Source organism: Rutidosis leptorrhynchoides, chromosome 7, assembly GCF_046630445.1.
Source record: "Rutidosis leptorrhynchoides isolate AG116_Rl617_1_P2 chromosome 7, CSIRO_AGI_Rlap_v1, whole genome shotgun sequence".
NCBI classification, from domain to species: Eukaryota; Viridiplantae; Streptophyta; class Magnoliopsida; order Asterales; family Asteraceae; genus Rutidosis; species Rutidosis leptorrhynchoides.
This window is the reverse complement of record NC_092339.1, coordinates 327,021,469-327,049,209: the sequence shown is the minus strand read 5'-3', so window position 1 is coordinate 327,049,209 and position 27,741 is coordinate 327,021,469. Positions and strand designations below refer to the sequence as shown.

At 33.8% G+C, this 27,741-nt stretch overlaps 3 protein-coding genes across 4 annotated transcripts; 2 read left to right on the top strand and 1 right to left on the bottom strand.

The window, feature by feature from the left end:
- Positions 1 to 435: 435 nt before the first annotated feature.
- On the top strand, positions 436 to 5,263 carry LOC139856873 (T-complex protein 1 subunit beta-like). Of its 2 annotated transcripts, none has more exons than XM_071845580.1 (12): positions 436 to 517; positions 910 to 958; positions 1,061 to 1,117; positions 1,208 to 1,273; positions 1,365 to 1,476; positions 1,669 to 1,797; positions 1,957 to 2,028; positions 2,182 to 2,297; positions 2,467 to 2,543; positions 2,629 to 3,114; positions 3,907 to 4,222; positions 4,881 to 5,263. In XM_071845580.1, the coding sequence occupies exons 2-12, from the start codon at positions 953 to 955 to the stop codon at positions 5,025 to 5,027; spliced, it is 1,584 nt and encodes a 527-aa protein (XP_071701681.1). In that variant the 5' UTR covers positions 436 to 517; positions 910 to 952; the 3' UTR covers positions 5,028 to 5,263. The 2 variants fall into 2 exon arrangements, with proteins under 2 accessions (XP_071701681.1, XP_071701683.1); XM_071845582.1 differs by having other exon boundaries at positions 437 to 510.
- A 1,699-nt stretch (positions 5,264 to 6,962) lies between these two features.
- Positions 6,963 to 9,948, top strand: LOC139856932 (UDP-sulfoquinovose synthase, chloroplastic-like). The gene is made up of 3 exons (XM_071845641.1): positions 6,963 to 7,095; positions 7,659 to 8,716; positions 9,450 to 9,948. The coding sequence occupies exons 2-3, from the start codon at positions 7,679 to 7,681 to the stop codon at positions 9,849 to 9,851; spliced, it is 1,440 nt and encodes a 479-aa protein (XP_071701742.1). The 5' UTR covers positions 6,963 to 7,095; positions 7,659 to 7,678; the 3' UTR covers positions 9,852 to 9,948.
- A 4,262-nt stretch (positions 9,949 to 14,210) lies between these two features.
- Positions 14,211 to 14,638, bottom strand: LOC139857075 (uncharacterized). Its single transcript, XM_071845791.1, has 2 exons — positions 14,452 to 14,638; positions 14,211 to 14,379 (listed from the first exon to the last, which is right to left on the bottom strand). The coding sequence occupies exons 1-2, from the start codon at positions 14,597 to 14,599 to the stop codon at positions 14,270 to 14,272; spliced, it is 258 nt and encodes an 85-aa protein (XP_071701892.1). The 5' UTR covers positions 14,600 to 14,638; the 3' UTR covers positions 14,211 to 14,269.
- Between the last annotated feature and the right edge of the window lie 13,103 nt (positions 14,639 to 27,741).

Below are 27,741 nucleotides of genomic sequence, written 5' to 3'. Positions count from 1 at the left end.
ACTTAATAGATGTAAATGCGTGTATTTAATTAATATAGTGTGTCTAAGTGATGGTGTTTGGAGTGTGTGATGGTAGTTATTGTGTCATTGGGAGGAAATTTGAGAATAAACGATAGACGTGATGTTAACGTGACTATTTATTTTGATATGAAAGTGTGTAATTGTGAAAATGGTCTAAGGAACTCATAATTCTTTTTTAATCAAATGTGAAACGGTTGTTACAACTTACAATTTTTTTTTTTTTTTTCTTCTTTTTGTTCCGCCAAATATACCGTGAAATCATCCATTGTTGTTAAAAAAAATAAAAAAAATAGGCATGTTAATCTGTAGTTCTGCATTTGTTATTTGAATTTCGGCCCAATTGTATATGGGCTTGAGCCCAAATAGATTAAAGAAACACAGATCTATTGCCCTAATCCCCTCCTATTAACCGAATTTGAACTCTTCACTACTGACGTATCTCTCTGATCTTACGAGCGATTTCCAGAACCCTAGATCGAGCAAAATCATGTACGTTGTACGTTCTTCATCATGTTTCTTTATATATTTAATTTTAATTGTGTTTACAAAAAACGAATACTATTATTCATTTCCAGAGATCTACTTTTGTGGTCGTATTGTTGATACTCAACCGACTTTGTACCTCTGTTACATTTTGATTTATTTGTTTATTCTCCGTTGAAATCTGAAACTTTTAATTTATCAACAACAGATTACTGAAATATGATATTTGACAGCTAAAATTAGAAACCCTAGGTACAAAAATGTTGAAAACCCTAATTTTATTAGTCATCTTGTTACTGGAGCTGTGCAAATTGAACTTCTTCCGCAGTATATATATTGTGTTATTTATATTATATGATAATGATAACTTGTATCTAACTAGAAGCTTTATCTCTTTTGATTTAGATTTGATTAACCTTCAAAGTTATTCAGTTTCGGCTTACGTTCAATGGCGGTATGTTTCACTAAATACTAGCTGAGTTGCAATATAATATATTTGAAATAGTTGTCACAATCGTTCTGGTCTTAAGCGGTGTACTTTTGATTTCTATCACAGATTGGACAAATTTTTAAAGATGAGGCTACCGAAGAGAAGGGTGAACGTGCTCGTATGGTGAGCTTTATGAACCCTGCTTCTTATACTTTTTACTTTACTCTAATAATTGTTAATGATTACTGGATGTCGTTATTCATTATGGTTTAGGCATCGTTTGTTGGAGCCATGGCGATAGCTGACTTGGTCAAAACAACCTTGGGGCCTAAAGGAATGGTTAGTTTCCTCTTAAACTTTTATTTTCCCGTCAAGATTTTTTATCTTTGTTTTTATTTATGTAATCATTTGAAGTATTTTTCTTTTGTAGGATAAAATATTACAGTCCACAGGTAGAGGACATAGTGTCACAGTGACTAACGACGGTGCTACTATCTTAAAGTCTCTTCATATCGATAATCCTGCTGCTAAGGTCCTTATTGGTATCCTTGAATTGTTTTCATTGTTATGCGGTTGAATTAATTAGCAACTGCTTTTGGAATTAATTTTAATTGCTTTATGCAAATTCATTTTTATATGTGAGTTAATACATGATACATGATGGTGGAGATTACTATGCATATAAGATTTGCAGCAAAAAAGTTGTTTGTTATGTTTCTTAATCAAATGGTTAGATATCTCAAAAGTGCAAGATGATGAAGTGGGTGATGGAACTACTTCAGTGGTAGTTTTGGCTGGAGAGCTATTGAGGGAGGCTGAAAAGTTAGTTGGGTCTAAAATTCATCCAATGACAATAATCTCAGGTTTGTTTCGTTGTTTTATATTGTTGTTTTTTCATATTTTCATATGCTGAATATATACAACTGTAATTTTACTCGTATTTTTATGATGTAGCAGAAACTAAACAGGAATGTCAGTTTTCACTTGAGTGTTTGTATGTTAAAATATTGTCTTTATTTTAGGTTACCGAATGGCTGCTGATTGTGCTCGTAAAGCATTGCTGGAGAGAGTCAAGGATAACAAAGAGGATGCAGGTTTTTTTGCTGATATAATTTATATCAAATTTAATTCACTATTTTTATATTATGATTGTGCATTTGTATGTCACCCGTTATGTGTTTTTCAAGTTTAATTCATTGATATTGCTTTGTTTTTTCATATTATATATGATATACTTGTTTGTGCAGAAAAATTCAGGTTAGACTTGATGAGGATTGCAATGACCACTTTGAGTTCTAAAATTCTTTCACAAGACAAGGAACATTTTGCAACTTTGGCTGTCGATGCTGTTATGAGGCTAAAAGTGAGTAATGGTTGTATTTGACTATTTGTTGACTTCAAAAGTTGATAAATTCATAAACATCATTATGACTTCAAATGGGAAAAATTGTAGCGTGATAACATATGTTAATAGTATCGATTTTTTGATGATTATAATAAATAGTTTCTGATGACGTCCTCAATTATGTTAGGGAAGCACAAACTTGGAATCCATCCAAATTATCAAGAAGCCTGGCGGGTCACTTAAGGATTCATTTTTGGATGAGGGGTGCGTTTTTTTGTAGTCATTGATTAATGTGAAAAAAGAATTTTTGTAAATGTAATTTGTGTCATATTGTTTATTGCTTATGCAGATTTATTCTAGACAAAAAGATCGGACTTGGGCAGCCAAAACGCATTGAAAATGCAAATATTCTGGTTGCAAATACAGCAATGGACACAGATAAAGTAAAAATCTACGGAGCACGAGTACGGGTCGATTCAATGGCAAAGGTCGCCCAAATTGAAGGGGCGGAAAAAGACAAAATGAGAGAGAAGGTGCAAAAGATAATTGGTCATGGGATCAACTGTTTTGTTAACAGACAATTAATCTATAATTTCCCCGAGGAGTTGTTTGCTGATGCAGGTGTTCTTGCAATAGAACATGCTGATTTTGATGGTATTGAACGTCTTGCGTTAGTTACTGGTGGTGAAATCGCATCGACGTTTGATAATCCGGAGTCGGTTAAACTTGGGCATTGCAAACTTATTGAGGAGATTATGATTGGTGAAGACAAGTTGATCCATTTTTCAGGTGTCGAAATGGGTCAGGCCTGTACCATTGTTCTAAGAGGGGCGAGGTATACCCATTTATTTTATTTATTTTACCTTATTACATTATGTTTCACTTTTCACATTACTCCTTTAACTAACATTTTCATCATGTTTGATTTATAAGCATTATTCTCGGATTGTCGATTTACCATGGTCGGTTAATGAGTGGTGGGAGGTGTGTTTTGAAGGTGATTATATATGTTGAATGGTCAAATTAAAATAATATGCAATGAATTTGGCTGTATTAATAGTGATTAGATTTAAAAAAAAAAAAATCTTTGAAGTGGTAATAACTTAATGGTCAAATAATTTAACTGGTCGAGTATCGAAAAGCTCTAATCTTACTATGTTCTGAGATGTAAAATGGCCAACAAAGTTGAAAAGAACATTTAGGTGAAACAGGGAGACGTGTCTTGTAATATGGCGGTAAAACTGGAAATCTCTTTAAAAATTAGGTTTATGGAAAATATAAATAGGTTTATTCATTTGGGTGACTCGTATTTCCTTCTCATATAAACACATAAATTACATATTTCTCTAAATATGCATTAAAATTGTTGTACATTATGCATTGAAAAGTTGTATTATGGGGAAATATGTAAATTACATGTTTATGAGGGGAGAAATATGAGATATTCCTTATTCATTTTACCCTTTATAATATTCTTTTGCTGCAGCTAGTATAAAACTTGATATTCGTTTACTTGAAAGCTAATTTTCGTGACTTTATTTTTCGATAATAAGTTCTCTTATCTGGTGTTGTGTTATATTATATATATCTGACACGTGTAATGACAATTGAATCTCAAATTTGGCAGTTTCCACGTTCTTGATGAAGCTGAACGATCGTTGCATGATGCCTTATGTGTTCTGTCTCAGACAGTAAATGATAGTAGGGTTCTTTTAGGGGGCGGATGGCCTGAAATGGTGATGGCAAAGGCAGTTGATGAGCTGGCGCGAAAGACACCTGGCAAAAAATCTCATGCCATTGAAGCTTTCTCTCGGGCACTAATTGCCATTCCTACTACTATTGCAGACAATGCTGGTTTAGACAGTGCTGAATTAGTTGCTCGACTTCGTGCCGAGCACCACAAAGAGACGAGCAACGCAGGGATTGATGTGATCACAGGCAATGTAAGTAAATGAATGGGTTAAACTTAACTTTTCTAGTTTATTATTTATAATATAAATATAAACATATGTTATAAAGCCTATCAAAATAAATGAAGAATATTGTTGGAAAAGGTAAACCAACTAAAAATAATACGGGTTCGGTTCACCAGTTTACACTTTCTTTTGTTTATTTTTTATGATCTGAACTTTCGGCACTATAGAAGTATTAAATATGATTACAACTATACTGTTAAAATGGTAATTCAATATTTTGTTATGAACGCCATAGTGAGATGGTGAGATGTGGGCAATCAGTAGCATTACTACTCTTACGCTTTTTTTGTACTAATTAAAAATTTCATCTAATATTTTGGCAACTTTGATAAGTAAAAAGAAAGAAAATAGTGTCCTAGTCTCTTATCTATATGTATGTGGTATCCAAACAGGACATATAGTTTGACCTCAAATGTCAGCTGTAGCTTTTTCTTTGACTTCTATATCAGTGCCCTAACGTGAAATAAGCCCGAATCTTTAAAGTTTTACAGGATACGTTAATTTATACTAAATAAAATTCCCTACTATCGTATGAAATTAGAATTTGAATTGTGTACTTGATGGAAGTGATTGATTGGCTAGGTTTCATCAAAATGAAAATAATCAGCGTCTGAATATTGAACAGGTTGGAGACATGTCAGAGCTAGGAATATCGGAAGCATTTAAGGTGAAGCAGGCTGTTCTGCTCTCAGCAACAGAAGCTGCAGAAATGATTCTGAGAGTTGATGAAATCATCACTTGTGCACCAAGGAGGAGAGAAGATAGAATGTGAAGACAACGTTTGTGATTGACCGTTTGGATTTTGTGCTCGCGGTTATTACGTTAGGTATCACTAGGTACCAACTTTTGGTTGAGACAGAATTGTGTGTTTGGTTTGTAGTAGTTCTACGGGGTGTAGTTGGCTTAAACTCTGAAGTTTTGTTTGATTTGTATGCTGTAGCAGAACCATGCTTTAGTTGTCTACTCATGCGTTCTTTTCGGTTTTGAAAGTGTGTTTCTTTTTTTTAACTGTTTTTACTCACGACTCTGGCATGAACCAACCAACAACTAGAAACTAGGTGTTACTGTGCTGTCAAATAAATCATCATTTACATAAAAACTTGCTGTGTAGGTAAATACTAACTGTAGTGGATTCTGCAACTCCGCAAGTTGTAATTACAACGGCTGTGCTCAAGTTGAGTGAAATGTGACATATATACCTCTAACTTTTAAGCCTAGGGCCAAACAAGTTTTCTAGGACGTCTGGTCATGAATGAAGATCTCAACTTATTAATAATTGGATTTCCATCAAATAGATAAGAATTTTATGCTTTTAGAGTTTTAGGATAATATGTCTGAACATATCAAAGTAAACATTTTTTTTGAAGTTGCACATGATAAAATGTACACAATTCAACGTATCAAGTTATACTTCTAATTCATGAGCATTGTGTTTAAAAGCTTTTATAATTATCATGTCATAATATTCAATTATATTCGATGTATCTGAGTCTAGTCATGTATACTTTAGTCAAGTCAAGACAAGAATGCTGATAGTATCCGAGTCTTGTCATGTACGGAGTATGTTTTAGTCAAGTCGTGCATGCTTTAATAACTACTGGGTCATAACATTTGATGGAACTACCATTTTGAAATTTCTATATTTCAAAAATATCCTGTCCTTGTTTTCTATAAACAAAGTTTTATAATCTTGCTTCTATCATGTATTTTTGATAAGTCATCTCTAATTATAAGCTTTGATACAAGATACTATAGATAATATCTTGTAATTGTAAGTCAAGACAAGTATGCGGATAGTATCCGAGTCTTGTCATGTATGCTTTAGTCAAGTCGTGTATGCTTTTATGATTATTGTGTCGTAATATTCGATGGAACTACCATCTGGATTCGTCTATAATTTGTACGCAATCGAGAGGTATGAAGCACATATACTTCTCTTTCAATCGTGTAAAATATCAATAATGCAATATTAAAGGTGTCTTTGAATATCTCGGATATCTAATCTTAATACAGAAAGCTAACATCCAAATATCCAATGCATATTAGTTATTTTTTAGCATCTAGGAGCAAAAGTATTTTACGTGTACATATTAAGGATCAACACTTATCAAACAAAGAGGCATTGAAAATGATAAATCCGTCATAGTTGCTCATTCAGTACTTGTACAATACCTAATCGTGATAATTCATTTATTTTTTTCCGACTAAAATAACGATTACTATTAAAATTAGGAAACCATTATCAATAAATGAAGGCACCTTAAAACCGATACAACCAATCCGAACAAAACGGCTCGTTAAAAGAAAACATGCAAGAACGAAAAATAAACCTAGACCTAGTTAACTTTAACTGAGCCACAACGGGAATAACCACCAAACTCAAGAAAAACTAAGTGAACGAAACATAGCACAAACGCAATACGATGTAGCCTAAACATCGAAACAAAATAATAACAAAATAGTTAACAAACATCAAAGATCAACGGAATGACGTCACGGCCGGATGAAAGGAACCAAAAGGGTGCCTCCAATGCATTTTATCATTGAATGAGAATACGTCACAATTCATTTACAAATGTCATCAATAAAAATCATATAAAGCAAACTTAAAGGGTCGATTTCACAAATTTAGAATTTTAGAGGACCTTTCTTGCACATATATAAACAAGCGGAAATGGGTAAAAAGGGAATATCCATCACAAAGCTGCTCCGATGCCCAATTTTATTTATGTTGGATATTTAATCCAACGACAAAATAGATAAACGGAGTAACCAAGTCCATAATCAACATTGCAACAAATTTTTATACTGTTTTCATCAATAATTGCACTTATCTTCAGGTATTTTATCCTTAAAATTATTATATGCAACAGTATAATTATTCACTTATGAACTGAAGTTAATTTTAATTTCATATATAGTTTGATTTGATTGCTTTCAGTAAAGCTAATAATAAACCTAACTTTATAATTGTTTGTTGATATTTAGGGTTTAGTTGCTTCAGGTAGAGTATATCCTTTTAAAGTTTAGATCTTTTTGTTGCCTTGAAGTTTGATTCTGTTAGAAACCTTATTGACTTTTGGATTATAAAAGTTAGTTTGAAACCTGTTTATTTTAATTATGTTTATTAATTATTAAATCCAGACTAATCAGTTTTCAAATAAAGTGTTTGTGATTGTGTATCTGATAACATTTAGACACTCGAGTAAGCAGTTAAATGCTTTTTATTCTTTGTAAACTTTTTACTATTAAATAAATGCAAGATTTAACTATCTGCACTGAGAGTATATAAATGTTGCAGCAAGATCTATATTTGTTTCTGATAGAAATAAAAAAATATGAATTACTTTCATATGGTATTAAGACAATAATTGACGATCTGTATTATATATCCATGTTGTAGGTACTGATTTTGATGTGAAAATGGCAAATTTACTTACTGCTTCTTGCCCCTTGAACATTTCGTCCTGTTCCAAAACTGGCCCCAACTCGTTAAAACAAAGCTTCGTTTCGTTACCTACTTCGCTAACTTATCGCACATCGAACGAACCATTAAAAAGCCTTTCCTTAAACAAAAAGAATGCACAAAGAATATTCACGGTACGTGCAACCACTCTTCAACAACCCGAAACAAAGGCTAGCTCTGGCGTTGACCAAAGTTCGGGTCAACAATCTAGGCCAACTCGGGTGATGGTCATCGGTGGTGATGGTTATTGCGGTTGGGCTACTTCACTCCACTTATCCAACAAAAATTACGAAGTTGCCATTGTCGATAACCTTGTTCGTCGCCATTTTGATCACCAACTCGGGCTCGATTCACTCACACCCATCTCATCGATTCACGACCGAATCCGACGGTGGAGATCGTTAACCGAAAAGGACATAAATCTCTACATTGGTGACGTTTGTGACTTTGAGTTTTTATCCGAAGCTTTCACGTCGTTCAAACCGGATGCTGTGGTTCATTTCGGAGAACAAAGATCCGCTCCGTACTCCATGATCGACTGTTCGAGAGCTGTATACACGCAACAAAACAACGTTCTTGGTACACTTAACGTTTTATTTGCTATAAAAGAATACGCCGAAGATTGTCATCTTGTGAAACTTGGTACAATGGGAGAATACGGGACGCCAAATATAGATATCGAAGAAGGGTATATAACAATAACTCATAATGGACGAACCGATACGTTACCGTACCCGAAACAAGCTAGCTCGTTTTACCATTTGAGTAAAGTGCACGATTCGAATAATATAGCGTTTACGTGTAAGGCGTGGGGTATACGTGCAACCGATTTGAACCAAGGTGTGGTTTATGGTGTGAGGACAAATGAGACCGAAATGCATGATGAACTTTATAACCGATTTGATTATGATGGGGTTTTTGGGACGGCGTTGAATAGGTTTTGTGTTCAGGCAGCTGTGGGCCATCCGCTTACCGTTTATGGCAAAGGAGGCCAGGTTAGATCTTAAATCTTGCTAGTTAAAGTTTACTACCGACGTTTGATCCGTTCTATTTTCTAGCTAATTATTCTAGTTTTACCTGTTAGAGATAAGTTAAATGAGTCAAAAGCTGCAGCCTTTAATATTTTATACCCATTTGATCATTATTGATAGATTTGATATTGTCTTCTAATTTTGTGATGCTAAATGGGCTAAAGTTTGTTCCTAATTATCACGTGGTCTTTTTCCTGAGGATAATATTATGACCAAAAATATCCAGTGTTGTAAATGGCGGCCGCCTCGGCCAACTAGTCGGTTTGATGACTATTTTGTGCTGTTTCGTCCAAAAACGTCTAATTAGTCGGTCAACACAAAGTCAGGTAAAAGTCAACGCAAAGTCAGGTCAAAGTCAGTCAAGGTTGGTCTGAGTCCAGTCAAGGTCGGTTTGAATCAGTCAAAGTCAAGGTTGGTCAAAGTTATGCCATATTTTTAATATTTTCTGTACATATGTTTGAAATATTTACATTTGAAATATATATCTTTGATATATTTATGTGTACTATACTTGTTATATATATATATATTACTAAAAGTCAATGTTAGTCAACGTCCGACTAGTCCCCGACTCGACCAACTAATCGTTTCAAAATCCCGATCGACTCGCGACTTTTCCAACCTTGACTATATCTTTTTGTGGTATTGTATATTAAGCTGCAAGTTTTGTTGACGTTTTCTATGTGCATATATACAGACTCGAGGTTACCTAGATATACGAGACACAGTCCAGTGCGTCGAGCTTGCAATCGCTAATCCTGCAAAACGTGGCGAATTTCGCGTATTTAATCAATTTACCGAACAGTTCTCGGTAAACCAACTTGCGTCACTCGTTACAAAAGCCGGACAGAAACTCGGAATCGAAGTAAAAACAATATCTGTTCCAAACCCAAGAGTCGAAGCAGAGGAACATTACTACAATGCCAAACACACGAAACTGATTGAATTAGGACTCGAACCGCACCTTTTGTCGGACTCACTTCTTGACTCGCTGCTTAATGTTGCGGTTCAGTTTAAAGATCGTGTGGATACGAAACAAATAATGCCGAGTGTTTCTTGGAGAAAGATTGGGGCAAAACCAAAAACTGTGTCTGCTTAAGTATGTAATAGTCGAGTTTTAAAGTGTTGTTTACGAATGGTATTTGTTGTGGCTTATGTTACTACGGAGCGTATGATTAAGTGATAGTTTATGATAATTTGTAGTACTTATGTTATGTTGATTATACTCAACATACTGTGTTTATCCGTCTCCATAAATACGTACAAACTATCATGCCTTGCATATAAACTGCTTTTTTGCAGAAAATAACGAGAACTTTTATAAAAAGAGAACCAGTTGAAGCCCATATTACGGACCTTCATGTTGGTGCTTAAATTTCACATTTTCCATCATGTAGCAAATCATAAACCATCACATTTTCAATTCTATACAACAAATACAAACAACTCAAACAATCGATATAGATATACATTTTTTCAGTAAGCGAAATTAAAAGGCTGATGAGAAGGTTTCATTCAACCTAGCCAATTTAGATGAGTCCGAAGAACTTGACAAGAGTTGGACCGATCCACTAATTAACTGCAGTGATTCGGATACATGAAAAAGGAATTCGGACCATTTGGGTCGTTAACTTTTGCTACTAAAGAGTGGGATTAAGCCTGCGCGTTGTTGACGTTGATTTCCTTCCCGACGATAATCCAACTGGATGCGAATAACCTGAATCTCTCTTAGTTTCCTGCAAATCGTAAAACATCAAAGTGTCAACTTTAAAAGCTAAATTCTGTATCTTTCACTAGTTGAAATAATCGACGAAGGAGATGAATGTATACCATATCTAATGAACTGTTGAGTTTCTTCTCTTCTATGTTTAATTTTCGAGCATTCATCATTTTATCCACCATTTTACTTCCAAGAAACTGACCTCCATTTCCCCCTTGAAACATTCTACTACCACTACTACTACCCTTTTGACCAGTCAAACCGTTTGTACTTTCTTCATTACCATGTCCCACTTTTCGACCTCTGGTTACACTCGGTGAACACGACTGCCTTCTTCCTTTCATAACCGAAACATCCGGTTTCTGAACCGGAGCGGTTTGACCACTTTGGTTAACGGGTCTTCCTCTTGACGCCGAAATGGATCGATCCGTCCGTAGATTGGGTGGTGTTTCATCTGAAAAACCATGAATTTGCGTTGCGCGTGATGTTACAAGTGGCGAAACCCCTCTAGTTTTATGTGTAGTTTTTGATGAAGAGTTCATTCCTTGCAAACTTTTCGATTGATTTGAATTGGTCGATTTGAACCGACCGTCTCTTTCGCCTAATGGTTTTGACATGGATGAAGTTGTCTTAGGCTTGTTAGGGATATCGGTAACACTAGTCTTGTTGATTAATGGGATCGGTGCGGTTTTTATGTTTTTCTTATTATCAGCAAACAAACTGGTTGATTTCCCCATAGGGGTTACCGATCTTGGCGGAACCCTTGGTATCGAAGTAGTTGGTTTTGGCTTTCCTAAATTGGCTACAGTTGGTGTTTGCTTTGTTTCCTTTTCTTCTGCTTTTTCTGCAAACTGAGGTTGGTGTCAGGCCAAGAAAAAAGGTGGCAAATGTGGTCAAAATGGGTTTGGTACGGGTCGAAATGAAACAGCGCGATTGACCCTTAAACCCTTTTTGTAAAAATATCGTACCTTATTAAAAGTAAGGGATTATATATCTGGACGCTACCAAATTTAATCATTTTTATTTTTGTAGGTCACCAATATTTAAAAATGATTTTATACAGGTCACTCAAATTCATATTTTAATGTATACTTCTCATGTTCTTGTCTATCGAATAGTCAAGTTAAATTTTTAACAACATTTTCTTGTTTTAGTAGAATGATAAGGAAGTCTTGTGCATTAAAGTACACTTTTGACGACTCTTGACCTAGTTAACATGTGTCTTAAATAAGCATATCCGGATACCCTGAATCAACCCATTCATAAGTAAATGGGTCGAAATTGCCACCTTAAAAGGAGAAACATACCCGTGAAAGCGGCTGGATGATGGGCAATTCACGTTGAACGACAAGTTCATGATGAGGTTTTTTCGTTTCCATCTCAAGGGATGGGAATAAAGGTGTTGCAGGTGGTGTCTTCAACCTTCATTACAAACACACCATTATTCACTTTGTTTCAATTATTAATTAGTAATTAATAATTAATAATAATCAATAAACGATAATCAATAATAATATGTGTATATATACAATAGTTAATAACAGTGTGTTACCAATCGTAGTCGTTTTTATCATGGCTTTCTCCGAAGAATCCTGGCCCTTTTTTTGCGGTCGCCATGGCGTACAGTGGATAGTTTCCTGCAGTCATAACGATATCAATATAAAAACTAAATGCTTAGTGAAAAGAATAGGCTCGATATAAAGATTTAGATATAACACTTTTATTACCATTGGGTTCAAATTCATCGGAAACAGGCTGAAGAAGGCTAACAACTCGATTCTTGTCACGCTTATGCATTTCTTGGAACAAAATAAGATCTTCGTCTCTATCTTTTGAACGGTTCGGTAATGGTGCACCCATTTTCCTACGTGCGCTACTACCACCGTTCATTTTTGGTTTTCTTGATCGATGAATGTAGATAATAACTTGAACTGTGAAAATTAAGGTTATATAGCATATGTTGTGTTATTTTAAGGAGATGAAAGATGAGATTTTGATGTGTTAGAGATAAAGACATGTATGAATTGCCGGCTTATTTGATGTGTTAATACTATAGGATGATGAAACCAAAGAATGAAGTTGTTTAGGAATCTTGTATTTGGCAGTTTTGTGTGTTGTCTTGTATAACATGTTTTAATCCACGTCGTTGTTTAAATCTCACTAACGGCGTATCTTGAAGTGGCAAGGGAAATGGTCAAAAACTGTCACAAAATAATACGGATAACATAGACACGAAAAACCTTATTCATTTAAATTTAAATGTTTATCTAATAAGAAATGTGTATACTTAAGTGTTTAATTTGAATCACATGTTAACGAGGCTTCCACTTCGGGTGATTTTAAGCTAAAAGACAACATTGACGACTTAGATTACGGGGACGCAATTCAAAACTTGTTTATGGGTCCTCAAGACGGTAGATATAGCGGATTTTTGGCAATCGGGAGAGAAAATATGTCCGTAAAGACTTTCGCGGCATTCGATGCTATGATGACACCTTTGGCGGGGGAGAGCGCGTCGGGCGATGGATCCGCTAATGTGTTATCTTAAAAGATTGAGAACCGATCCGGGAAGAATGCTATGAAAGAGACGGTTAATGAAAAATTAAAAAGGGTGGGTCCTCGAGGTTGAATGTTGAGGCCCGTTTTATGCTTTATGCTCTTCGATTGGTTTAGTTCTTGTATTTTCATGTTTCTCTCGGTTTTTGTATGTTTAGTTTGTTTGTAATTTTCGGGAAAGTTAGGGAAGCTCGTTTTATAGATAGCTTTTGTTTTGATGGTTGCTTTCTAGGTGCGAACTTACCCGTTTATCCCATGTCCTTTTGTATTCTCTATTGATGGCGTTTTTCTTTAAAAAAAACGACCTTGTTTCTATACGAGTATTTGTTATTTTCGAAAAAAAATATAGGACTAGTCTATTAGAATCTGTCAAATGGTGTTAAGCATTATTATTAAGTAATGTTACATGATACATAAGTTAATATTATCTTCATCAATTTTTGTTTAGTTTGAAATATTCTTGCTGGGCTGCAGGCCAGGTTGTTTTACTCCTTCAAAAATATATGTGAGAGCTAGTAATGTGAACGAATCTAAGTGTTTATCAAATTATTCGACTTGAATACGATCCAGTTTTTCATGTTAGAGCTCAGGCTACTATAAAGTCCAAGTTTATTAGAGTAGAAGTTGAACCTCGTAAGATTTTTTTTTTTTTTTTTTTTTTTTTTTTTTTTTTTTTTTTTTTTTGGTGTGTGCCAGACACAAGGCTAGCACCGGGTAACAAGCTAGGGGTGTGCACAAAAATCAAAAAAGCCAAATCGAAATCAGAATTACCAAATTAGCCGAGTCGAAAAACCAGAACCAAAGGAGAAACAAACAGTTTGTGTTTTTGTAAGGAAATTATCAATTATCTAAGTATCAATTCAAGTCTATTAGTTCATAAGTCTCATATATTTAAAGTTAAAGTGTTTTGCTTTGACTCGAGTTATACACGAAAACAAAATACTGAACCATTAACAACAGGTTGTGTTTGATAAAAACAATTTATTATCTTCTTTTTTTAACAATGATATCAACATAGAATGCTCTCGTTTGTCACCCACACGCGTTAGAAGTAAACTCCATTTGCGACGATATTGATAATATAATCGAAGGTTGAGAAAAACCACAAGACGTAAGAATCGAACCTGGGTTGGCATTATTCAAATGTTCAAATATATTTAAACACTAATCGTAACACATCTACTTATGGAATTAAAATTCGAAACAAAAATCTAATCTAATCGACTGTATTTTTTACATAATCATCGTAACTTCCTTCTAACGATTTGTATGGTCTCGCTAACACCTGAATCAGACTCATCATGATACCAACCCACTGTTTTTTGTGCTTCCATAACAATTTCTGAAAAACCTGTACACATTAAACACAAAATTAATAAAATTACTTGCAGAAATTAACAATTAATTAACAAAAATAAAGTACCTCCGGAGACAGTTTGTTTGTGCTGATGAATATCGTGAATAGTGGCGGAGATTTTCCAGTAGAGAGGACGGCCGACGTAAAACAGGAATAAGAATAGAAGAAGGATGATAATTGTACGGAATAAAACCCTAGCGATTGAAGACGCCATTGTTGGAAGATTGAAGGATTCAATTGAGACTACCTCCGATGCCGGATCTACGTGTTGTTTTTGTTTCTTTTGACACGTACATTTATATTTATAGTACTCCCTATTTTATTTTCTTTTGCCGTATCTTTTAATTTTTAATGATAATAATAATCTCTAATCTCTATCTCTACTTTTAATTTTAACTAGTTGTTGAAACCTAGCTTCGGCGTCGGGTTCGATTTTCAATGTATTTTATTGTGTTTAGTTTGTAAAATTATTTCGTGGCTAAAGAATGATGTCGTTGAAGCGCAACTCGAGTCGAACTAAAATGTATAAGCCATAAAAGATTTAAATGTTATTTTAAATTAATAATATATGTCTATCTCCGCGTTTAGCTATGTAATTATCGACTTTTAAAAATTAAACGCAAAATCAACGTGTATGAAAAGTATCCCAATTTTTTAGCGTTTTTTTAAAAAGCGTCCATTTTGCGTATAGTTAGTGACATTGTGTTCCTAAAATTATTTCGAATTTAACGATGATGTCGGAAAAATTTAACTCGTTGCGAGCGAGAAGATATGACTTGTTGAATATTTGGGTGGAATTTATTTAAGATGTTTTATAAAAAATGTTTATTTGACACTTTACCCCCTGTTTGGGGGGTCGATTTGAATATTTGAAAAAAGTGTGGGGGTCTTTGTTGGTGTAGTGAAATTTAATTAGAATTTAGAAGGAAAAAAAGTGGAATGACGAAAATGCTCTAGTTACTATTCACCATTTTTGTCTATTAGATAATATAGTTATAGTAATTTAGACTTTTTACTCCGTTGATTCTTATGTTATACACGAAATTGTAATTCGAGTCCCTCAAGTTTTTAATTGGATTTTCGAGTCCTTTTAATTGCATAATTTGGCAATCCACGTCCCTCCGTCTACCTGCCGTCTAAATTGGACCGTGTCTCGTATGGGGCGAAAACCAAAGCCAGAACAGTAAACGATCGAAAAGAGCACTCTATAACAAGCGTCATGGCCACCAAAAAGGTAATGGGACCGACACCTTGTCACAGTGTCGGGATCGGTACCCTACGACCAACCAGTACACCTCACATAGGTCTTGGGACCGAAACCTCCGTTGGTGTTGGACCGAGAGTGAGACGACCCGTCCTAATCCATCTGGATGAAATCTTCAACATCTGGTTACATTGCGAGGTACTGACCTCTATATGATACATTTTACAAACATTGCATTCGTTTTTAAAAGAAAAACTTTCATTACATCGAAAGTTGACAGGCATACATACCATTTCATAATATATCCAAACTATAATGACTTAATAATATTCTTGATGAACTCAATGACTCGAATGCAACGTCTTTTGAAATATGTCATGAATGACTCCAAGTAATATCTCTAAAATGAGCAAATGCACAGCGAAAGATTTCTTTCATACCTGAGAATAAACATGCTTTCAAGTGTCAACCAAAAGGTTGGTGAGTTCATAGGTTTATCATAAAACAATAAAATTCATCATTTTGATAGACCACAAGATTTAAATCCTGCATGGTACAAATGGGCCCGAATCATATACCCACCTGTAATGTACATGCGATATATTTTAAATACAGTACACCTTTCTCGTGTACGAAATCATCTTTCATAAATCTTAGTAACCGTACACATATCTCGTGCACAAAAATAACATACACATAACCTGTGTATAAAATCATTCTCTCGATACATAACATTCACTTTTCATTGCTTTCATAGCTTGGCTTGGTAACCGACCTTAACATATAATGCGCATCAATAATATCCCCAAAAACAGAACATCTCGTCTGTATAAATATATAAACTTCGAAGTACTAAACACCACGCCCACTAGCTCTTCCGTCTAGTGAACATTCTGGGTGGGGGTGTTAAACCCGGTAGTTACCTTTAGGATTCGCGTGAATTAGGGCCATACCCGATTCTAATTCTTAGGTTACTAAGCAATAATAATCAGGAGAAATATTCACAACAATTAGTGGCAATTATAACGTCCAACTAATTCAATAATAATTCACAGAACTTCTGTCTGCATAATAATTCATTCGAGGAATGTTTTGCTTGTGTCTATCTCGTCAAACATTTATAAAATCATTTCATGTATTCTCAGTTCAAAATATATTTCAAAAGCATTAATAAAGCAGTTATAAAAATAGCGCATGTATTCTCAGTCTGTAAGACCCTAATATTTATTGTACAGAGAAGTAAATGGAGTACATGAAGTGTGGGTGAAAATGTGTAAATAAACAGAAGTCAGAAACTGTCCAGGCATAGGTGCACTCAGCGCACACCTAATGGTGCGCGTGGCGCACTGTTCACTGTAGCCGGGTTCTGCTTGTTTTAATCAGATATTTTGATGGGCTTTTTGGTAATTTCACTTGGGGACGAGTTAAAGGCTACCAGATCAGTTTGGGGTGAGTCATAACTCCATTATCACCAACCTTATCCTTTTCCACTTCAATTTTAGAGAGAGAGAGATTCTTGTGTGAGAAAGTTCAAGCAAGGGAAGAAAGAGCTAGTTTTGGGTCTTAGCTCGAGTTATAAAGTTGTTCATCTCCTCTCTAGCTACGTTTTGGTTATAGTGGTATGTTCTAACTTTAATTTCCTTACTTTAATTTTGTGTAAGGGTTAGGGTTTGGGTAAATGAAGAACATAAACCCATATTTGATGATTTTGGGTGTTCTTGGGTAAGATTGAGTCATGAGGACTCAAGAATGACTAACCTAGGATTTCAAAATGATGAATGGGTTTATGAGTCATAATTGGTTAGTTAATTACTAGCACACCTGGTTATTAATGTAAATGGGTGTCATTGGGTTAGTGGATAACCCGAAATGGGTGTGTTGGTTTTAAAATGGTCAAGTGTGTAATAATTGACCTAGTTGGGAAAGATGGGTATGAAATACCCTAATTGTGTGTTAGTTAGTGTTGATGGACCTTAATCACTAGCTTTTAAGTGATTAATGATGGTCTTGACCCTTAAGGGGCGGTTTTGATGAAAATGGGACATTTAATGCATTAAGTCATTAAATGCACATGAGTGAAGTGTTGGTATTTAGTCCAACAAGTTTTTTTTGTTGATCGAGTACTTATTGCATTAGGTACTTGGCTTTGAAGCTTGCGGAAGGATAAAACCATCACCAAATCTTTAAGGTGAGTGGAATAATTATGCTTACATGTATATGGCGTGTTTATTTATGAATGTTATGGTATGAACCATGTGCCGGTAGTACCATAACATGTATGTGACGAGTATTATGATGTGAACCACGTGCCCGTAGCATCAAGTGTGAACCACGTGCCGGTAGCACTATAAAATTTGGATGTGAACCACGTGCCGGTAGCATCAAGTGTGAACCACGTGCCGGTAGCACTATAAAATGAGGCGTGAACCACGTGCCGGTAGCGCCAAAGTGTAAACCACGAGCCGGTAGCACTATAAAAGAGTGAGACTCAAATGCGTATGGTGTGAACCACGTGCCGGTAGCACCATAGCGTTATGGTTAACCATATTATGTTGATGGATATTCTTTAGCATGCTATATATATATATATATATATATATATATATATATATATATATATATATATATATATATATATATATATATATATATATATATATATATATATATATATATATTGTGTTGAGTATATGCTAATGTGATGTTGTGATAGTGTACGAGTTGTTAGCATTATGAGTAAGAAGGCATGCTATTTGAGTTATATTCTCGTATGAGGTATTTGGTGGGTGCGAATGCAAATAGATGGGTTATATACGTATATGTATAATTGTTGCACTCACTAAGCTTTGCTTACCCTCTCGTTGTTTATCTTTTTATAGGCTCCGTCGGAGACAAGGGTAAGGGCATTCGTATGGATTAGAGATCCTGCTTTGTTTGTAGGGGACGCTTTTGGATGTTATAGCTTTTGGAGTTTGACCGAGATTTGGGTAGTTTAACCCCTAAACACCATGTTCATAGTGTCGTTTGGAATTTAAACTCTTATGGTCGAACTTGGATGTTTTGAACGAAACTCGTAAAACGGCCGATGTGGGCCCCATTTTGTAAAACTCATTTTATGATTGAATCGTATGAGTTTTTCATACTAGAACATGTTGTGAAAAGCGTTTCGTCTAAATATGTGTGATGACCCGGAAATTTCTGACCAAATTTAAACTTAATCTTTAACGTTTCCGACACGATAAGCAAAGTTTGTAAAGTTGAATCTCAAAATTTTTGAACTATTCAATTACCTTTCGATTGTTCTCAACGATTCGCGAACAATTATATGTAAATAGATACATATATATATCATAACTTGAAAATGTAACAAAGTATTAAGTATATGATACTGTGCATTAAACTTATTGGTTTGATTTTCTGATTGATATATTTAGATACAGAGTTAAAAGATTATGCCAAACGATTGAATTAAAAGATAATTATTGAGTTCCTTAAGGATTATGATATTATTACGGGTCTCTATTGTAAGGTCCACGTTGATTTGGGAAATCATTCATTCTTAACGGTATTCGGAATAAATGGTAAAGTGTTTGTTTAAATAACGTAATTTGGACACATACAATAATAAGGAATATCAACTGTTGGAATTAGATATATGAATAACTTGCGATATGTATTTTAAAACGTGTTTATTAATATTGAAAATATATATTTAACAATACGATAAAATATAATATTAACTTGGTCATAAAAACGAATTGTTATTATATATATATTAACAAATAGCGAGACGATGATTTATATAAGTAAATGATCAAAATACTCGAAAGTTTAAGATATACTTTGAGTGGTATAGTTTAGGGATAATTTAAGGCTATATTTTGACAAAGGTACGTGACACGAAATGTAAAATACAAGTTTTCTCAGCGTACGAAAGGACATTTGAAAAACCGGAACTGGGACATAAGTCGAGTGATGACGTACGACTTATCGGAACAAAAATTACAAGTCAACTATGCATGTGAATTTAATATAATATATAATTAATTATATAAATTAAATATATTATATATATTATATAAAATTATGTCGACAAACAAAAAGTTAAAAGTTTGTGAGCTGGATCAGAGGGCCATGCGATCGCATGGCCTTGAAGCACAAATTCCATGCGATCGCATGGGGTACTTTTTCAGAAAAGGTTCTATAAATTGCGCAGTTTTTGGCTCAATTGAATCTATCTCTCTTTCTCTAGTATTATTACTTCGTAATATTTATTTAATTTATTTTATTATTATTATTATTATTTATATTATTAAGATTAATATTATTATTAATCTTATTATTATTAGTATTATTAATTATGTATTATACATAAAATACTACGACGATGTCATGAGTGGGTTATTTTTAAAATGGTTTTCAAGCGGAATAGAGCTAAAGAAATTATGGGTTATTGCCAAGGAGGTTATGGGTAATGTTCGGGGGTATATTTGTGAATCAAACCTAGTGTTTATCATCCCCGTTACGTCAACGTACTTTCCTATAATATTGAATCTCAATACTGATACGTAAGCACTCATATCTTATCTTTTATATATTAATTATGTATCCATGTCTAGTGCTCGAGTATATATATTTATATATGCTCGTATGCTAAATTTCATCATTAAGCAGTTTATAATGAATCACTAATTAAATACATATATTACTGGTAAAAGTTATATGATATACATGTTTTTGGAAAGCTGGCGAAAAATCAATAACTTTTCATTTAGATATCGAATAGTTTCGATGAACGGATTAAAAGATATGATCAAATGAATTATGATTGACGTTAATTGAAATTACTTTTGAATCTGTAATTAAGATTTAAACAACTTGTTTACGAGATTGATAAAGTGAACTTTTAAATATTACCAACCGAGTAAATGAATCCTTATATAAGGCACGTCTCATTTTGTTGAACTATTGTCAAAATTGACTTTTTGAAACGACTTTGGATAACTATTATATGTCGATCTTGAGCATTACGATTGTGATACACTATGACTTGACCTAGCTTGATAGACATTTATTGACCAACATATGTTCTCTAGGTTGAGATCTACGATTAATTGGTAATCCGAGTTTCGGTCACATTTTGGTGAACAACTTTATATGCTGCTAAGGTGAGTTTCATTGCTCCCTTTTTAATCGCTTTTGTAATCTATATTTTCGGGCTGAGAATACATGCAATTTATTTTAAACGCAATGGATGCAAGTACATACTAAATTCTACACTGAGTTTGAACCGAAAATCCCGTAGCTTTGGTAACTAGTAGCTGCCAGTACATAGGATATGGACTGGTGGGCGCGAATAACAGTATATGGATCCATTGGGCTTGACATCCCCGTCCGAGCTAGAGCGCTAGCCTTTTAACGGACGTGTGTTATTTGAGTTTAGGACACGTTGGTTTGCGTGTACTAAAACGAATGGGGTATTTATCATTATAACGTTAAAGCTTAGTTACCAGGGTGCTCTGTTATGTAGAATCTATTGATAAACGTTTCTGGATGAAACAACTGAAATCTTGTGATCCACTTTTATATACAAATTATGCAAAACACTAAAACTATGAACTCACTAACCTTTGTGTTGACACTTGTTAGCATGTTTATTCTCAGGTTCCCTAGAAGTCTTCCGCTGTTTGCTTACATGTTATACAAGCTATGTGTATGGAGTCTTGAATGCTTTATTCAAGAAAACGTTGCATTCACAAAATCATCACCATGTATCTTATTTTGACTGCATTGTCAACGGAATTACTATTGTAAACTATTATTTACGGTGATTGTCTATATATAGAAATTATCAGATGTCGAGAACCTTTGATTTAAATATTCATTGATGGTGTGCCTTTTCAAAAGAATGCAATGTTTACAAAACGTATCATATAGAGGTCAAATACCTCGCAATGAAATCGATGAATGACGTGTTCGTCCATATAGATTTGGAGCGATCGTCACAGTTGGTATCAGAGCGTTGGTCATAGTGAACCAGGTCTTGCATAAGTGTGTCTAACTGATAGTTGTTAGGATGCATTCATAAGTCTGGACTTCGACTGTGTCTGCATGTCAAAAGTTTTGCTTATCATTTCGTGTCGGAAATTACCTGCTTATCATTCTTAAGTCTAGACACGTTTTCCTGCATTTATTGCATAAATAGTGTATAGACAAAGATTCATATCTTAGCGTATCTGTTACTGTAAACTTTTCCTGACATCTTCTGAAAATTCCTCCGTGATTTATGGAATTTTGGTATTATATATACATATGTAAATTATGTATTGAAGAGTACCAATCTAAATTCTATAATCTATTTCATATCAAAAATCATCTCTCTAATTATACAAGATGGATCCCGTATCTAGTTCAAATTCCTTAAATTCCGACAGCTATTCTGATATGGATATTCACCTGAACTCTGAAGAAAGTGTAATCGAAATGGACCAACCAATCAGCCATCACCTATTCTGGATGAATTAGGGATGGGTTCGTAGACTACTTAATCATTGGAGACAATAAGAAGGTGATCCCTTCCATCCACCACATTCACCTCTTGGCGAAGAACCTGAAGCACTTACCGGCGAACCTATTCGTAATACTATTTTCTCTCTCATTTCCAGAGTATCTCATCATGATTATATACTATCCCATATTATAAATCTTATTTATCCGATCGTCCGAACCACCGATCATCCCGGTATAATAGAAGAAGTCAATGAGCTTCGTGCTCGGGTAGTGGCTTTGGAGAATATGGTGCAAGGGTTACGAACACCAGCAGCAGCACCCGCAGCATAACTGGTACCACCATCATCCACACCAACAGGATCATTACCACCACCAACAATCACATCCGCATCGCAAACCTCAAATTCACAATCTGTTCCACGAGCACAAACGTCATACGCACCATAGTTACCAAGAAAACCAGCAACAATAATCGATGAAGTATTAACTCATTTCTCCCTGAAGAAATTTTATGTATATTTAATATATATGAATTTTGAAATCAAAATAAATCTTTTCGTACTAAGCTATTATGTGTGAATCTTAACTGGTAGGTACTACTCAGTTAGTTCATATTACTAATATACAATGATGTACATCCTTCCTTAACAACTTAACCATTGTTAACTACAATCTCTGTTTCAACCCAATGAATTCCATTTCATAATAAACCAAGTGTATTAATTAATTACATAATTGATTTTACATTTTCAATTTCGATATACTCGAAACTTTTCAGAAAACATCATCTGTGCCTTGTAAGGTTCACAAAAATTCCACGAGCACCAACATCCTTCACCGAGGAATATCAATAATAATAAATAATGAAGTATCGATTACATTAGCGAAATACTCCGCAAAGATTATGTAATCTTTAATGTTTTAGAGATTAATCATTTCTAAGTTAAGCCGAAAATTAAATGAGCTTAATATGATATTAACTCATTAAATCTGTGTTACATCTGAAACATACATATATTTTCATAAAGACGGTAATAAAAAAATCTTTTGTACAAAGTATTAATTGTGAAATCTTTAATGGGTAGGTAATACCTGGGAAATATATAAGTTCACAATTAATATGTTACACTGTACATTCTTCAACTTTGATTCAAAAATTATTAACTATGCTCACAGTGATATACAATCGTTTCCATACAAATTCAATTACATATTCTGATATTGACAGAGCAGAATCCAAGTCAAGATTTAACAAGTGACATCATTCTTAGATCTCTACATCTTTCAAAGCTATACTTTGACTTCAAAACGGTGAAAGATCCTTTAGCATTGTTATTACCGAAAATAATCTTGCAATTTCTTTTCAAAGTATCCAGTTTTACCACACTTCCAACCAGTCAACTTCGACTTTTCAGATTAGCCTTATTATAACCTTGATATATACGTTTTTGTTACTGGGGAACCTTTCATGTTCCACCACATTAGCAGTAAATTTACCAACAACTTCATTGATCTTTGACCTTCCGAAAAATCCTTATACTCATTGAAACCGTATCATGTACTCATCCACATCTTGTAACAGCAATTGACATACCAACTATCGGGAATTAGCAATCAGTATTTTGAAATCTTGTAGCACGTCTACGCCAACAGTTATATGTGTACATATAACGTCTACCTCCTGAACTTACATACATAGAATGTGAAGTTTCCGAAAAACACCCCAAACTACGAAACTAGTTCTCCGAATTTTGGAAAAATGTTGATGAAGCAGCAAAAACTGTAAACGACCTTAACAGTCAAAAGTTTGATGATAAAGAATAGTATGGTGGTAAAGCTGAGAAAAATAGAAGGTTTGGAACTGGAAAACGGATTGAGCAGACCATGAAGGAGGCTGTGGACAAATCACAAAGACGAAATCTACCATCAAATAATCCAAATGATTCAGTGTCTGCTGAAACCATTAATAAGAACCTTACTTCTTATTCTAAACCTTCACAGACAGATTTTCCGCATCATCCTCTGATATTAGACATTCTAAGATATCATCGTATCTTCCATTATAAATATCCTCCATATTTCTGAACATATTTTCATAACTATTCTTATCTGAAATCATTTATCTCTTTACGCTATCTTTGTTACATCATAAAAGAAACTATTTTAGTTTCTAAAATCTGAAAAATTCGAAAAATGGATGTTTTGAAGTAATGTTGGGAACTGAAGCATGAATTTGTATAATATAATGACACTTGATCAACGTGATTATATTACAGTAAGTCATGCTGAGTTTCTAATGGAATGTGATAAAGGTTCACAGATCATACCCTCATCATGAACCATGTTACATAACTCTTTTATTCTATTTAACCTCTAAACATATCAAGAAAATATTTTTCTTGATGATTCGGTCTTTTTCGGATATTCTGGTAATTTGACAAGTCAGATTGTGCCATTACCGTTTCTTTCTTAGAACATTAACTATGTTCATTTCAAAATCCATACCTACGAATTTTGGACCATTATTCGCTTGACTTAAAGTCGGGAAGAGAAAACGAAAGCATGAAGCTCCGAAATATAATGGAAAATATAAAGCCCGAAAACAACCCCGAAATTACAAACCGTGTATATCAATGCGTATAGCAATATAAAGACACGGGAGAATGAAAAACAATATAACCCCAAGGTAATAGTAGAAGAAAATAACCTCCTCTGGTGGCAGATGAAAAAGAAGAATGAATGATATGATAGCCAAGAAAATATCAAGAATCAGAACTGGATGAAGCATTTTCACAAATCTTTTGTAAGTATGAAATAAGAAAGAAGATTATAGGAGTGGTGAAAATAAATGAAACGGAAGAGGTTAATTTATAGCAAAATATCAGACATAGCAATCGAGGCAGATTACGCATTTAATCAAAGGAAATCCTAATTTCCTTAAATTCCGAAGAATCAAATCTTATTTAAATTATGAAGATTTTCTATTCCTTAAATTCCGGAAATAAATCGTTACTACATCAAGAGATAAGACGAATCTCTATTCTCCATTTCACTCTATTACGATAACTTCTCTCATACGCTTCGAGTAATCGAATTGTTTTATCCGTATTATTCAATGGTGATAAAATTCTATTTACCAACTCATATTCGTCATGAAAATATTTTTATTGTAAGCCATGACGACCTCACTCAAATTTCGGGACGAAATTACTTTAACGGGTAGGTACTGTGATGACCCGGAAATTTTTGACCAAATTTAAACTTAATCTTTAACGTTTCCGACACGATAAGCAAAGTCTGTAAAGTTGAATCTCAAAATTTTTGAACTATTCAATTACCTTTCGATTGTTCTCAACGATTCGTGAACAATTATATGTAAATAGATACATATATATACCATAACTTGAAAACGTAATAAAGTATTAAGTATATGATACTGTGCATTAAACTTATTGGTTTGATTATCTGATTGATATATTTAGATACAGAGTTAAAAGATTATGCCAAACGATTGAATTAAAAGATAATTATTGAGTTCCTTAAGGATTATGATATTATTACGGGTCTCTATTGTAAGGTCCACGTTGATTTGGGAAATCATTCATTCTTAACGGTATTCAGAATAAATGGTAAAGTGTTTGTTTAAATAACGTAATTTGGACACATACAATAATAAGGAATATCAACTGTTGGAATTAGATATATGAATAACTTGCGATATGTATTTTAAAACGTGTTTATTAATATTGAAAATATATATTTAACAATACGATAAAATATAATATTAACTTGGTCATAAAAATGAATTGTTATTATATATATATTAACAAATAGCGAGACGATGATTTATAGAAGTAAATGATCAAAATACTCGAAAGTTTAAGATATACTTTGTGTGGTATAGTTTAGGGATAATTTAAAGCTATATTTTGACAAAGGTACGTGACACGAAATGTAAAATACAAGTCTTCTCAGCGTACGAAAGGACATTTGAAAAACCGGAACCGGGACATAAGTCGAGTGATGACGTACGACTTATCGGAACAAAAATTACAAGTCAACTATGCATGTGAATTTAATATAATATATAATTAATTATATAAATTAAATATATTATATATATTATATAAAATTATGTCGACAAACAAAAAGTTAAAAGTTTGTGAGCTGGATCAGAGGGCCATGCGATCGCATGGCCTTAAAGCATAAATCCCATGCGATCGCATGGGGTACTTTTTCAGAAAATGTTCTATAAATTGCCCAGTTTTTGGCTCAATTAAATCTATCTCTCTTTCTCTAGTATTATTACTCTGTAATATTTATTTAATTTATTTTATTATTATTATTATTATTTATATTATTAAGATTAATATTATTATTAATCTTATTATTATTAGTATTATTAATTATGTATTATACATAAAATACTACGACGAGGTCATGAGTGGGTTATTTTCAAAATGGTTTTCAAGCGGGATAGAGCTAAGGAAATTATGGGTTATTGCCAAGGAGGTTATGGGTAATGTTCGAGGGTATATTTGTAAATCAAACCTAGTGTTTATCATCTCCGTTACGTCTACGTACTTTCCTACAATATTGAATCTCAATACTGATACGTAAGCACTCATATCTTATCTTTTATATATTAATTATGTATCCATGTCTAGTGCTCGAGTATATATATTTATATATGCTTGTATGCTAAATTTTGTCGTTAAACAGTTTATAATGAATCACTAATTAAATACATATATTACTGGTAAAAGGTATATGATATACATGTTTTTGGAAAGCTGGCGAAAAATCAATAACTTTTCATTTAGATATCGAATAGTTTCGATGAACGGATTAAAAGATATGATCAACTGAATTATGATTGACGTTAATTGAAATTGCTTTTGAATCTGCAATTAAGATTTAAACAACTTGTTTATGAGATTGATAAAGTGAATTATAAATATTACCAACCGAGTAAATGAATCCTTATATAAGGCACGTCTCGTTTTGTTGAACTATTGTCAAAATTGACTTTTTGAAACGACTTTGGATAACTATTATATGTCGATCTCGAGCATTAGAATTGTGATACACTATGACTTGACCTAGCTTGATAGACATTTATTGACCAACATATGTTCTCTAGGTTGAGATCTACGATTAATTGGTAATCCGAGTTTCGGTCACATTTTGATGAACAACTTTATATGCTGCTAAGGTGAGTTTCATTGCTCCCTTTTTAATTGCTTTTTCAATCTATATTTTTGGGCTGAGAATACATGCAATTTATTTAAAACGCAATGGATGCAAGTACATACTAAATTCTACACTGAGTTTGAACCGAAAATCCCTTAGCTTTGGTAACTAGTAGCTGCCAGTACATAGGATATGGACTGGTGGGCGCGAATAACAGTATATGGATCCATAGGGCTTGACATCCCCGTCTGACCTAGAGCGCTAGCCTTTTAACGGACGTGTGTTATTTGAGTTTAGGACACGTTGGTTTGCGTGTATTAAAACGAATGGGGTATTTATCATTATAACGTTAAAGCTTAGTTATCAGGGTGCTCTGTTATGTAGAATCTATTGATAAACGTTTCTGGATGAAACAACTGAAATCTTGTGATCACTTTTATATACATATT

Coding starts and splice junctions, on each gene's coding strand:
- LOC139856873 (XM_071845580.1), top strand. Junction 1,274..1,364: donor CCTTGGGGCCTAAAGGAATG/GTTAGTTTCCTC, acceptor TTTCTTTTGTAG/GATAAAATATTACAGTCCAC. Junction 2,298..2,466: donor ATGCTGTTATGAGGCTAAAA/GTGAGTAATGGT, acceptor CAATTATGTTAG/GGAAGCACAAACTTGGAATC.
- LOC139856932 (XM_071845641.1), top strand. CDS start 7,679: ATGGCAAATTTACTTACTGCTTCTTGCCCCTTGAACATTTCGTCCTGT. Junction 8,717..9,449: donor TTTATGGCAAAGGAGGCCAG/GTTAGATCTTAA, acceptor GCATATATACAG/ACTCGAGGTTACCTAGATAT.
- LOC139857075 (XM_071845791.1), bottom strand. CDS start 14,599: ATGGCGTCTTCAATCGCTAGGGTTTTATTCCGTACAATTATCATCCTT. Junction 14,380..14,451: donor CAAACAAACTGTCTCCGGAG/GTACTTTATTTT, acceptor TAATGTGTACAG/GTTTTTCAGAAATTGTTATG.